The sequence below is a fragment of the Eptatretus burgeri genome, chromosome 12 (assembly GCF_056783735.1).
Source record: "Eptatretus burgeri isolate ZD-2024b chromosome 12, Ebu_testis_v1, whole genome shotgun sequence".
NCBI lineage: Eukaryota > Metazoa > Chordata > Myxini > Myxiniformes > Myxinidae > Eptatretus > Eptatretus burgeri.
Genome location: NC_140972.1, coordinates 13,472,238 through 13,486,993, shown reverse-complemented (window position 1 = coordinate 13,486,993; position 14,756 = coordinate 13,472,238). Strand labels below are relative to the sequence as shown.

At 48.1% G+C, this 14,756-nt stretch overlaps 1 protein-coding gene across 2 annotated transcripts in view; it reads right to left on the bottom strand.

Annotated features, from left to right (window-relative positions):
• LOC147015126 (thrombospondin-3-like) overlaps positions 1 to 14,756 on the bottom strand; it is a 160,180-nt gene that overhangs the window by 89,820 nt on the left and 55,604 nt on the right. For both annotated transcript variants that reach the window (XR_015050219.1, XM_085849585.1), the window contains exons 10-11: positions 3,635 to 3,712; positions 1,307 to 1,459 (exon numbers count right to left, since the gene is read on the bottom strand). Coding sequence is in view for 1 of the 2 variants with exons in the window: in XM_085849585.1 (XP_085705711.1) it covers positions 1,307 to 1,459; positions 3,635 to 3,712 (231 nt within the window). In the remaining variant the exon portion in view is untranslated. The remainder of the gene's footprint in view (positions 1 to 1,306; positions 1,460 to 3,634; positions 3,713 to 14,756) is intronic.

Below are 14,756 nucleotides of genomic sequence, written 5' to 3'. Positions count from 1 at the left end.
ATCTAGGCTTTATGGGAGTGGCCAGACAGAAGCCACTCCTGAGAAAGAAACCACATGACGGCATGCCTGGGGTTTTCAAAAAGACAAGTGAAAGACCCTGAGATCATGAGGCAAAATAATCTGTTGACTGTTGAGACGAAAACTGAACTCTTTGGTCTAACTGCAAAGTACTACGTCTGGTGGAAACCGAGCACAGCTCATCACCCATTCTAACACCATCCCGACCGTGAAGCCTGGTGGTGGCAGCATCATGCTATTGGGATGCATTTCAGTGGCAGGGACTAGGAGACTTGTCAGGATAGAGGGAACAATGAATGGAGCCAAATACAGGCAGATCCTTGAGGAGTGTTCACCGACGCTCCCCATCCAACATAGACAGAGCTCGAGCAAATCTGTAAGGAAGAATGGGAGAAAATCCCGAAATCCAGATGTGCAAAGCTGATACAGATATACCGTAAGAACAGTGGAAGCTGTAATTGCTGCCACAGGTGCTTCTACAAAGTATTGACTCAGGGGACTGAATACTTATGTAAATTCAATATTTCTGTATTTCATCTTCAATAGATCTGAAAAAAAATTCCACTTTGTCATGATGGGGTATTTTGTGTAAATCGGTGACAAAAAATGTAAATTTAATCCATTTTAAATTCAGGCTGTAATACAACAAAATGTGAAAATGTTGAGGGGTGTGAATACTTTCTGATGGCACTGTACCTCTAAAGCTATCCTGAAATCATGAAAAAAAGTCACAAAGGAAGCAGTTGCTGACTTTTTTTTTTCCTTCTTAAAGGCATACGTTTAAAAAATAAACAAATATGGTACGAATTACAGGGAATGCAGAAAAAAACCCCCCACAATTTACATAAGTATTCAGCCCCCTGAGTAAGCAGAAAGTGGAATGCACTCAAACAGCTTCCTGTACTGGCACTTTGGGAAAGATAAATGAGCCTCTCAGAACCGAGCTGTGTTCGTTCCTTGCATCTTTACACTTTTGGGAGCTAAAAGGTCAGCTAATCGGTCTGTAATTAACCCCTAAAAATCCTAATAATGTCATTTATTGAAATTAAATATACTATTGATAGTATTTCACGATAGATGAGAGCGTCACAAACTTTGAGGTCTTATTTCGAAAAAAAAAAACTATCGTGCACATGCATCTTGAACACGGATCGAGCATTCTTTTTCAAAAAGTTAAAACAATTGCAGAAGTTTCTTTTTGCTTTAGGAACAAGATACGTGTCCATGAATATTCAGTTGCTAGAGAGAGAAAAATAAGAACGATGTCAATCAGGACAAGTAGCCTCACCACACAAGAAATGTCTCCGTTTCGCTCCAAGACGCAATGTCCATGTTCATGGCAAGGGTCGAACACCCCACTGGCACAAGTTCTTCCAGCGTGGCAACCGACAATCTGATTACCGTAGAAGCCAGGCATGCAAGGCCCACAACGAAATGAACCCTAAAGTGAGCGACAGAGGATTAATACATTCCAAACTTGGAGCAATAAAACTCATTATGCTCATCCAACTCCACCATCGCATGAACAGTCATTCTATTTGACAACATGTGGTCGGTACCGACTCCTTGGACATGTAATAGAAATGGCATCAAAAGTTGACATTTAAACCATATTACAGTCTTGAGCTTGATCCGTCAGGATTGTGCAGAAGTAATACTCGTACATTTGCCTTTGAGCTATCCAGTCTCGGTTCGATTCCTGACCTGACTATACAATGCCATCCTGCTGCATAACAAGCAAGCATCACTGAGTCACATCAGCTGGCACCTCAAATGCATGTTAACCTGGGGATCCATCTTAAGCGAGCATCAATTTGCTGCTAGACATTAACACGTTGACTGCCGACTCTTATCGTCTACACCACTGCCATTTTCCAAGCTAAATATGCTTGTGCATATGCTTTGTTTTCAAATTTTACCCCTCTATGAGCAAATACAAGTTCATTTCTTATCAATTGGTGGGGAAACCCTGCATTTTGAGAAAACTCGTAGCTAGCTTGCAGTGGGACAAGAATTTCAATTCCATATGCCAGGTACGAGTTATCTCGTAGGACTATTTTAGCACTGAATCAACGTTGGTATAACGTCATTGATAATGGTAGATCATGTGCGAGTATCGTGTTATTTTTCTTCATGAATACTGTCATTACTCATCGAAATGCCACGTATGAATGTAGATGAACTGGTAAAACCTCTAATGGAAACTGATAACGACAACAGTAATGATCCTGACATGCACTCTGATGATGAGATCACAGAAATGCCCTCAGATGATGGTGATTTTCAGCCCACATTGAGCACTGAAAATATCAGTCCATACGCTGATCACCTCCACACGTTGATTAAATAAAAGTGAGAACTTGTGTGATCATGAAAAATTTAAGAAAGAAAAAGTTTTAAAATTGGAAATTTTTCTTGATTGCAAATTGATTTTTGATTCAGACCTGATCAAATTTTTTTTCCCCTGGATCATGTATAACAAGCTTATTTCAGATATTGGTTCACGAGTCAGTAAGTGACCACGATATTCGTTATGGGTGTGTGTCTGTCTCTCTGTCTGTCTGTCTGTCCCGAGCATGGCTCCGTGAATTTTGATCCGATCTTGATAAAATTTGGGTGGGAGGTTTATATCATGATCTAGTTGTGTTTTCTTGAGAATGGGCGTGGTGCGCCCATTATGGGCTGAGCCACGCCCAAAAAACGTGTTTTTAGGGGGGTAGCCAGTTTCAAGTTACATCTTCTCGGAGAGGGGTTGTCGAATCTGGCAGGGGTTTCGATATTTGGTTAGTCCAATGGCACCTGCATAGCCCCACGGAGCTCGATTTTTCATTTTCGTCCCAAGGTCAAGGTCACAAGGTCACGAACTTAGAAAATATCAAAAAAAATCAATAAATCGGGCATCGAGCTCCTAGGGTTTTCAACTGTTTCGAATGAAAGTCGGTATGCAAGTAGTGTTCTTCGAGTACTACAACTTTCATCATTTACGTTTTTCCCGATTCCCACCAGTTTGCCCATGGCGTTGCCTCATGAACCATCGTCGTCTCCAGACTTGTAATCATTTATTTTCATGTTGCAACCATCTCTTCTTTAGTCTTAGTTGAGCTAGTCGAAAGTTTGTTGCATTCTCTGGCATGCCAGCATATTCTGTTTACAATACAATGGCGTAATATTTTCTACGAGAATACTCGAAGTGACAAAATCTGGTACACCCAGCACTGAGTAGACTCGTAGTCGGCAGTCAACGTGTTATGTCTTTCGATAATGAGTAGGTGAGTTATCGCCAGCACCCTGGCCCCAATTTCCAAATCCTTGCTGACTTTCAAAGTGCTGACCACTCTGAGAGCAATGGCAAACCATCCAGTGCATTCCCTACTACGAGACCGATTCTGCAACACCATGTACGTCGTGATGAAGACGACAACAGTCTTCAGGTAGCTTGGACTAATTAACCTTAAGTGTGTATGTTCTTGGTTTCTATTTGATCAGGGATATTTTGGGAAGCGTTGCATCATAGACAGCATTATTCCGTTTTTCTTTAAAAGCGTTATTTGTTTCACACGACAGACTCCGAATAAGAGAATAAGCTGATGAGCTTCATTATGTCTGTGGCACTTACCATGGAGTTAATGCACATGGAATCTGGAACACACCCGCCATTGTTGCCATCGTAACATTCATCAATGTCGTTGCATGACTGCACAGAAAGAAATGGTGTATACAGCATTTACAAGGTCCTTTTTTTTTTCATGTACATCAACTCTAATAGCACGTGAAAGTCACAGTAGTGCAATGCAGTTTGCTTTAAAATTAACTGTTCACAATTTGCAATTGTCATAGTTTGCTGTCGAAGCAACAACAGCCGGAGCAGCAGCAGCTATGGTGAGAATACAACAAATAAACATACTTCTCCAGCTTGCACGAGACAGACAAGTTGTTTGGCGTGATATGGACTGTTTAATCCTTAAGAGTAAAGGCACTGCAGACATTTATAGTCACAAAAGTTTCCTGTTACACGTACGAATAAATCACAAGGAACGAGCCATATTCCGTCAGGCAATTGTCGACAAAAACGACACTGGCAAAAGTGCTCATTGCCACGATTCGAATCCGAGATGCCCTTGCTCATATCCTTGTGTAATCAATTGATGTGATGTAATATTTTCAAACACATAAGCAAAGGCAACATCAAGCAAATCAGCTCAAAGGATAAAATTCTCTATCTTCGGATGGCTAATTGTTGTTGATCTCACCTATATGGATGGGTTTACAGTCCCTGACCGTTTGTTCATGAGAGCAAAGGGAGAATATTGTGGAAAAAGGCTGCACCAGCTTTCTTTTTGAAGAAAATCAGTATATATACTGTATGTAGTCCATGGGCCCAGGCATATATCGGTCCCATCTGAGGAAACCTAACGTTAGGGCTACTAAGTTATTGGTAGGGACTATATGATTATTTAAATATGTGATAACCGTTCCAGAAGAGCAGCTTAGTGTATGTATTTTGCATTTTTACCATTTTACCATTCTGAGATATTAACGTTTTGGGGGAAAATCAAAAAAAAAATAAAACCAAGGACCACTGGGAGGAAGTGGCAGAGCTGAAGTCCACGCAGGAGGAAGCAGACACCCAAATGCTTCTGCATGCTCTGCATGCAGCAGAGGCTGGGTACAAGGCTGTGGTGATCACTGCCGAAGATACAGATGTCCTCGTACTGTGTCTTGCCTTCAATAAGGACATCCCATGCCCCGTGTATCAGAAGTTTGGTACGCAAACCCGCACACGGTTCCGAGACATTGACAAGCTTGCTAGATTGTTGGGAGACAGTATCTATGATGCCCTGGTGGACTGCACGTGTTCTCCGGTTGTGATACAGTCAGTGCCTTTGCAGGCCGGGGAAAGATGGGCGCCTTGATGCAAATGAAGTCGGATAAGACCTACCAAGAGGCCTTCAGTCAGCTCGGTCATTCATGGGAAGTATCCACCAAGCTCTTTCAGAAGCTGCAAGAGGTCACCTGCTACATGTACGTGCCGTCTACCAACACCACGAAAGTCAATAAACTCTGACATCAACTCTTCTGTGCCAGACGGGGAGAGATAGAGTCCAGTCAGCTTCCACCATGTGAAGACTGCCTCTTCGTGCACGTCCTCCGTGCAAACTACCAGGCTGCTATTTGGAGGCGCTGTCTGCAATGCCAACCCGATGTTCCAAGTCCCAAGGGTTGTGGATGGACCACTGATGATGACGGGAAGCTGGCCATCGAGTGGATGCAGGGTTCTCCAGCACCGGATGCAGTGTTGCAACTGCTTTCCTGCAAGTGTGGACGGTCGTGCAAACTCCCAGACTGCACGTGCCTTGCCAATAGCCTGAAGTGCACTGACATGTGCAAGTTGCGAACCTGCAGCAACCAGCCCGCTGATGTCGAGGAAGAGGTTGTCGACCTCGAGGACTCTGATGCTGATAACAGTGATGAAGACGAGACTACTGATCCATGCTGTGAATGTTTTGGCACAATTACAAGGACATTCATGGCTACAAATATGCATGAGTAAAACATAGTACATAAACATGCCACAGTAGCGTCGTGACATTTGGGTTATCCGTAAATTTCACATTTTGGACGTTTGTTGGAACGCGGGGTAGGGGAAGGGCAATTCCTTTAACTGTGGTAAAAACTTGTAAAATGTTCATAAATGTTTTCCTCATACAACATGTGCATGTTGTCGGCTACTGCGGTTCAGTAGCACTACCCAGGGAACTTGAATGACAATATTATAAATTAAAATGTACTGAAAATCACTAATCAGCAACATTTTGATGGGCCCTCTTGTTCGCTCCTTTCTGCCATAAAACAAATTCTGCCTTCAGGAATGACAGAAAGGATTATTCGGATGGTATAAATAAAGCATGTCAGACATGTATTTGTGGTTTGCAGTTCATTCTAGCCCCATGTGGAAACAGCAATTGCATCATAAGTGAATGTTTCTGAGTTTGCCTTTTCACTTTCATTATGCAGAGGGTGGGTACATTCCAGAGATGATAACTACTAATAAGCTGCCAGTCTGCAATGGTTATCACACCAAAATATGATATATATATATATATATATATATATATATATATATATATATATATATATATATATATATATATATATATATATATATATATATATTGTTGCGGATTCGCGCCCGCCGGCGTGCGAACGGCCACGTAACTCGAATCGCGGCACGTCGCCCACCGGACGGACAATCCCGTCGTGACCCTCTCGGACTAACGCCGGGAACTAGTCACGGGTGGGCCTTTCGGCCTCACCACGATCGTGCCAATCGGCCCCCCGCGTGGGATAGGGTTGCTCGCCAAATTCGACCTACCTAAGTACCCACACGGAGGGTAGACCGGGCGATCGCACCTCGCCGCAGGTCGACTTCGGACATGGGCCATTTAAGTGACCCGTTCCGTACTATCGGGATAACCGAGCGGTGTTATCGTCGGCCTCGATGGTTCGATTAATTATCGGGCGTTTTAGCCCACGACCAACCCTTTACGTGAAGTAAGATGGAGATTCAATAAAGGAAAAGACGAAGCGAAACGGGAAAACAGTTCAACATGAAGCACATTTATTTCGCGATGAACGGAAAGCACACGTATACAATTACACCAAAAGCAAATGTAAAAGAAGAAGGAACACAACAATAATGCACAAAAAGAAAATGCAACAATGCAGATCTAACCGACTACCGAGCACACGGCAACACTTATACAGTTTTACTTCACAGACGGCGCCGACAACACATATACCCAAAGCAAAAGAAAAGGACCACCCTCAAGGATGAGGGGGGTAGGCGGGCCTGGGGCCGAGACCGCGTCGGGCCTACCCGTCTGGTGATGAGCCGCAAAATGGCGCTGGCGCCCCGACTCCGCGGGCCTCGCTGGGACCGCCTGGTATGGGGTGGGAACGGGGCCCCCTTCTTGCACTATCTCAGCGCGGGGGGAAACAGGAGGGGGTTGTTGATGCTCGGGGGGAAGGAGGATATCTCCCTGTCTCGGGTCCCGCGATGAGCGTCTCCACAACGACCTCGGTCGCGCCGCCGGCCTCTCCCTCCGCAGCTCCCCGACTCCGACACGAGCACCCCCTCGACCGTCTTCGCCGCCGCCACCTCTCCACAGCTCCGTCCAACCGCCCTCTCCGTCTCCTCTCTTGACTCGTCCCAACTCTTCACTGGCTCCGAACTCTTCACTCTCTCCCCTCCGTACTCTTAACTTCTTTTCCCAACTCCACCGACTGCCAACTCTTAACTGCTTTGACTGACGAACGCAGCCCCTTATATGCCCCGTGGCCTCGCTCCTTCACCTTCGACCCTTTACCTCCGACCCTTCACCTCTAACTGGCTCCCCATTGGACCGAGGAAAAGTGGGCGTGAATGCTTTTTGATCCATGAATTTGCATATTGCGATATTACTCCAACGCACCTGGAGGCGGGGCCAAATCGCCCCACGCTCGCTGATAGGACGGAACAGAAGTGGGCGTGAGTCGTTTTTGATCCGTTTTCTTCGGAAAGGCCGGCGCTTTTGCACCCCTGCTCGGTGCGTGCCCTGCACGAGTCCAGTATTGGTGCCCACAAGCGGCGCGGAAATGGCGGCGATGCGATGGTTGCGAGAGCGAGATGTGACGGTAAAGGTCGTGGCTGTTGGCGTTGTTGTTGTTGTTGTTGTGAAGTGGCGTTGCGGCTGGTGGTTGTTGTGTGATGGCTGTTGAGACGTGGTTGGTGGTGGTAGTAATGGCGGCTGGTCCAAAATAAAGATAGTAAAAGAAAAACGGCTATCTAGAAGGGTCGCAGCCCGAATGAATGACATTTATTCCCTCGAAACAACGGGTTTGGGCCTAACTGCACATATACTTACAGAGATATCTCACCTAAGGGACCTGAATGGTGGTTTGCGAATTTCGTCAACCACAACACGACCCCCTCCCCTTTTTACAGACTCGTCCCGAGTCGTCAAATTTTCGTGTGCCATCATGTGTAGTTTTCCCCTAGTACATTTTACCTACGGATCCCTGAGTGCGACATTCATGGTATTCGTGTCCCCAAAATAAATAACCTGAGGGCTGAGTAACTACCTAAACAAACTCACTCACACGGACGACTTAAATAAAATTGCCGGCGCTAGGACAGACATGCCGGGGGCGCACTCATATTTACAGTACATCTTAACCTTAACTTACAAATTTTACACTAAACCATGGCCCAGGATCAATGGACTCTGCAAAAAGAAAGCAGTTAGCAGGGAGCCAGGCTGCTCGCATGCAGTCTCTGACTCAAACAATGCAGGTGACAGGGAACGTGGCCGGCTGCTCACACGCAGTCCAAGGCCTTCCCTTTTGAACTGAACGCAGTGAACCACAATGGTGCATGGGCTGCACAAACGCAGTCTCCGTGCCAGCTCAAGTGGCACACGCAATGAACACAACGAATGGATGGATGAATGGATGGATGCAAACACGGTGCACGGGCCGCCACTGCAGGCCCGTGTTGTAGCTGCCAACAGGGCAGTTCTCGCAGCTTGCAAACTGTAGCTTTCTGATCCTGGCGCACATGGCAATGAACAGGGGGGGGGGGCAAAGCAAAAATTGAACGGGGCTGGTGAACAGGGGCAGTGGGCATGGCATGGCAAAGGCAGCAGGCAAACACAGCCTGCAGAACCAGGCCGCTGCAGGCAAACACAGCCGGCAGATGAACTGGCCGGCACAGGCCTTGAAGAAAAACAGCCAGCCGGCAGATGAAGTGGGCCGGCACAGGCCTTGCAGCAACACAGCCAGCAGATGAAGTGGCCGGCACAGGCCTTGAAGCAAAACACGGCCAGCCGATGGCACAGGCCTTGCAGAAAACAGCTGCAGACGATCCGGCCGGTACAGCCCTTGCAGCACAGCAGCTGTAGCCGATCCAGCCGGCACAGGCCTTGCAGCAAAACAACAGCTGCCGATGAAGTGGGCCGGCCTTTGCCTTGCAGCAACGCAGCCAGCAGATGAAGCTGGCCAGCCTTTGCCGTTCAGTGGAGGTTGGTGGAGGGAGTGCGGTGGTGCAGGCCACTCGGAAGGCGGGCTCGGACCTACCCTACGGTCTCCCTCCCAACCTATCGCCTTTGCCTGTCACTGTCCATACCCACTCCCTTAATTTGTCCAAACCCCAATTTAGCCCCAACTTATTTTTTTTATTTTTACTTCCCCACTATAAATCGTCCCCTAACCCCCTTTATCGTCTTTGTTCGGCTAACCTATCCTGTCACCTAGCCTACTCCAAACCCCTACGTTCCCTTCCCGGAGGGGAATAAGGGAGAGCTAGCATCCTATGTCGAGGCCCAACGAAGCCTCAGGATGGCCTCCCCAGAGTTCAGCGATCTATAACCAAAGTGGGTCCAGCGGCCCACAACGAGAGCGAGGGGATGGATGGTGCGGAGGGGTACACTTCCTATCTACCCTAACCATTTAACTGTTAAACTACCCCGGGGCTTTCAACAAGCGCCTCTCGCTTAAACTATTGGTTCTAACAACCCAGATTCCCGTTGCCTGTGTTGGTGTCCTCACAATTTCGGGCCTCGCCCCCCAATTTTCTTCCCGTGCCCTCACACGGTCTCATGGCTGGGACACGTGGCCCCCTTTGGCAGGCACGACCCTCTGCCGATTCTCCGACGATGGCACCCCCGGGCACTACACTGCCTCCGAGCCTACCAGCTCCCTAAACACCGGGAAGTGCCCCCCATGGCACCTCCCCTGAAACGCACACGTGGCAGGCTGGCTTCCCATGCCCCTTTCCGAGGGTCACCCGTGCCCACAACACTGCCCACGCGGCTAATGGCGCCCCGGGCCCCCGCACCAAGCAGGCGCACCCGTGCCCACTACGCTATCCCGGCCCCCCGTGGGCCCTTGGCCTACCACGGCCGACTAGCCTGGTGCCCGGGGTACCCACTCAGCGATACTCACTTTTCACAGCCACGCTCCCAGCCCGTCAACAGGGCTCCTGCACCCCTCCAAATGGGTTTCGAGCCTACACTCCCACCAACAACAAAACAACCTCCATTTTTGTTAATTTGACTAACCCAGCTAACTCACTCTATACTGACCCCGGGGTCCCTTGGGCGGGAGTCACTCCTCCCCCCAATCACTCATCGCACCATGCATTCCCCATTCGCTCCATTCACACAGACCCGCTGGCCTCACTCACTCATCATGTACTCACCTCACAACTCTTCAACACACACACCGCTGAACTCTGCCATCCTTCTATCTGCATCCCCTAACTAACTCGTGCTCCCACGTCGTCCCTTACACTATAGCACGTTCCTTTTAACACTACGTAGCTAAGCTACGTCCCCGCTACACATCCACAAGTCTGTCACCGTCTCCAAATAATCCCATAAATCAATTTCCCAACCTAAATCTCGCTACAATCCCTCTAACTAATCCATTCCACGGGCCCCATGAGGACTTACCCCTGCCCCATGGAGCCGGTCTAGCTAAGCTAACCCTTCCCCCTAACTAGTTTCCATCCTGTGCCCTGGTAAGGGGGTCTTCCACCCCTTGCCCAGGAATCCTGTGCACCCGAAAGTGAGGCTTGCTTTTTCTTCTTTTTTTTTTCTTTACATGCGCAGCACCAGCGCGGCAACTCACAGCTCGCGCACTTTGCACCTGCCCGTGACGTCATGCAGCTGCACGTGTACCTCGTCCCTCCTTGGACGGTACCATCCGGCAGGGATACCCCTCCTGCCGGATTCCAACCCCACGTGCAGCCATGACGTCACCGTGCGCATAAAAAAAAACACAAGCCCCACGTCTCGAGGGGTTCCCCACGCGAACACATGTGCTTTGCCCGTTGGAGCTTAACACGCATGCCCGCGTGGAGAACCCGTCCGGTCCAAATCCATAATCCTGCCTAAACTTTGTCCGTCCGCGGGATCGGCAAATCCACCGCTGGCGTTTCCGGACCGGGACTTCACTCTCGCAAGCGAGCACGTGGGGGCCTCGTGCGTTGCACAGCACGGACCTCGTGCTCACTGCTGGGTGAACCCGGCACGGTCCCCGAAACAACTACAGCCGCTACTCGGCTTTCTTTCTTCTCATGTCGCCGTCGTCGCCATTCGACCCACGCACACCTGCGTGTTACGACGCTCACACACCTCACCATTAAACTCACACCAGGAGACGCGGCTGCATGTTCACACATGCCCACCGACATCTCCCTTACATACCGCTCTCTCACACACACGGTCTCCCTTGCACTCGGCTTTTCACTCACGCATGCCATCTCCCTCGCACACGTGGCTCCACTCACTCGCGGCCTTCCACTCACTCGTGCCATTTCCCTCACACAAACCATACTACTCACACACGCGGGGGCACTCATCCGCGGTACCTCACTCATACACCGTGCCTCACTCACATACGCGGGGGCACTCATCCGCGGTGCCTCACTCATACACCGTGCCTCACTCACACACGCGGGGGCACTCATCCGCGGTGCCTCACTCATACACCGTGCCTCACTCACACACGCGGGGGCACTCATCCGCGGTGCCTCATCCACACACGGCATGCTGGGAAGCACGCCCTTCTGCACACTTACCACTACACCACTCACACACGCGGGGTCACTCGCCCGCGGTGTCTCACTCACACACGCGGGGGAATTCACCCGCGGTGTCTCACTCACACACGTGGGGGCACTCGCCCGCGGTGTCTCATCCATACTGGCGGTTTCATCCACACACGGGGACGCACTCACACCTTGCACCACACACACAGGGACAACCACACTGGGGATTCGTGTCCCCACAAGGGTCTCCGGGGCCTCTATACCCCCCAAGCTCTCCGTGCACCTGTCCACAGCACTCCTCCCCTCGACCTCGCAAAGCACGACCGAACCCACCTGGTCGTGACTCGCCTCAAGGGGGCATACTCCCTCCCCTCGTTCCTGGAGGAGGCCATCCAGCTGCTCGCACCGGGTCTCTACCCAGTCCGCGAGCTCACCCCCATTATCCTCCACTACCTCCGTGTGTGTGTGTGCGTCACTTACCCCGTCTTCATCGTGTAGTCTTCCCTCTATCGTTCCCATCTCCCGTGTCTCTGTACATTTATTCGTTTCTGTTGTCCCCTCGTGTCTATTAGTCTCTGCTTCTTTCTGGCGTCTTTCCCTTATCTTTATGTAGGTCAACCTTGCTTTCTCTTTAAGTCGCTCCCGTCCTTCCCTGTTTTTCACTCCTTGCTCTTTCACGATCTCCGCGTACCTCATCCTTGCTTTCCGTATTAATTGTTCTTTTCTCTCCCTCCCAATTACTTTCACCTCGTCTCTTGTCTCCCGTGTCTCTATACATTTTCTCTCCTAGTTCCTTATTTCTGTCTCTTCCTGGTTGCTTTTTCCTTCCCATCTGAGTCGTTCTTTCTCTCTGAGCCCCATTAGCTGTTCGTTCTCCCTCCGGAGCTCCTCAATCTCCGTTGACTCCAATCTCGCTCTCAGTTTTAGTTGTTCAATTTCACACTCATATAGTTGTTGTTTTCTCTCCCACTGTTCCTCCTGCTCTTTGTTTTCCAATCTCATTGTTTCTTTCAATTGGCTCATTTCCTTTCTGTGTTTCATTCGCTGTTCTCTCACTACTCTTCCTCTTTTCCTCTCCTGTCCTTCCTTCTCCAGTTTCATGGTTTGCTTAATTTGGTTCATCTCCTTTTTGTGTTTCATTTGCTGCTGTCTCATTACTCTTCCTCGTTTCCTCTCCTGTCTTTCCTTATCCAGTTTCATGGTTTTCTTCATTTGGTTCATCTCCATTTTGTGTTTCATTCGCTGTTCTTTGTCTATCTCCTCGTACTCCAGCCTCAGCTTTTCTTTCAATTGGTCAATCTCGGCTTCATGTTCTTTTTGTTTTCTATTCCATTGTTCCTCACGTTCTTCCCTCTCCAATCTCCATGTGTCCTTCAATCTCCTGATTTCTCCTTCCTGCTTCATTCCTTGCTCCTTCAACTTCTCCTCGTATTCCAACCTATTTTTTTCCTTTTGTCGTTCCGTTTCAAATTCATACTCTTTCAGTTTTTTATTCCACTGTCTCTCTTGTTCCTCGTTCTGCAATCTCATCGTTTCCTTTAATTGATGGATTTCTTTCTCCTGTCTCATTCCTTGTTCTTTCAATACCCTTTCTTGTTCCTCATCCTGCAATCTCGTTATTTCTTTCAGTTGGCTGACTTCCTTCTCCTGTCTGATTCGTTCTTCCATCATTACTCTTTCTTGCATCTCATTCTGCAATCTCGTGGTTTCCTTCAGTTGGCTGATTTCCTTCTCCTGTCTCATTCCTTGTTCTTTCAGTACTCTTTCTTGTTCCTCATTCTGCAATCTCGTTATTTCTTTCAGTTGGCTGACTTCCTTCTCCTGTCTGATTCGTTCTTCCATCATTACTCTTTCTTGCATCTCATTCTTTAATCTGGCCTTCGCTTCCAGCTGTTCGATCTGTACAGTGTGGTTTCTTAAAGTTTCATTTTCCGTTCTCTTCCTTTCCTCTTTAAACACTCTCAGTTCGTTTTGTAGTTCCCTCTCTTTGTTCTGGTGTTTCTGTAACTCAGAAACTTTCTTTTCCAATTCCTTTCTCATCTCTGCACACTCCGACTTTGCTTTGGCTTCTAACTGTTCAATCTGCTCAGTGTGGTTCCTTAACATTTCATTCTCTGCTGTCATTCTTTCTTCTCTCACCATCCTCAACTCGTTTTGTTATTCCCTCTCTTTGTTTTGGTGTTTCTGAAAATCAGAAGCTTTCTTTTCCAATTCCTTTCTCAATTTGCGTGCTTCTTCACTCATTTCATCTCTTCTTTCCACCGCTTCCCTCCTCAATTCGTCCCTTTTTTTACTGTATTTATTTAGTTTTTTCTGCCATTCCTTTCCCATTCTAATCTCCCCTTCCAGGATTTCTCTTTTAAACTGGCTTGCCCTTACCTCTCGCTTCAGTAGTTCCAATTCCCCATCTTGTTTGCGTTTTTCCTTTTCGAGCTTTGTTATCCTTTCTCCTTCCTCCCTCAATTCTCCCTGCAGTTCTTCGAACTGTTCTGACTTTTCCAGCAATTCCTCCGCCCTTTCCTCGAGCTGTCTCTCTCCTCTTTTTATCTTCCATTCTAGGCTTTCTCTTTCCTGATTGCCTGTTCTTATCTCTTCCTTCAATTGTTCCAACTCCCCATCGTGTTCACATTTTTTTCTCTTCCAACTGTATTTCCCTCACTCTCTCCTCCAGTTCTTTGAACCGCCTTGCTTCCTCCAATAATTTTTCCATTAATTGTTTTACTTCCAAGTCGTGCTCCTTTTGTTTCTTTTCGAGCTCGGTTTTCCATTCTTCCTCCCATTGTTTCCTTTCCTGGGAGATACCAATCTGCTGTTCCTCTATTCTTTTGTTCAGTTTGCTCTTCGCATATTCCAACTGACGGGTACAAAACACTACCAAATTCTTTTTCCCACGTAATTTGTCGACTCTATTGGCCAAGTCATGTTTTTGCCACCGAATTCGTTCCAGTAAATCGTCCAATCGCTGTGTCCCACCGTACACGTCATTTTTCTGAAGAGCGTCTGCGTGCCGTTGTGACTCGTCCACTCCACGTTGCACCTCCTCGATATATTCTTCATAACGCTTTACCTTTTCCAAGACATCCCCCAATTGTGCCTGAAGCCTGCCAATGCTTGCATAGTCATCCTGCCACGCCTGCCATGGCACATG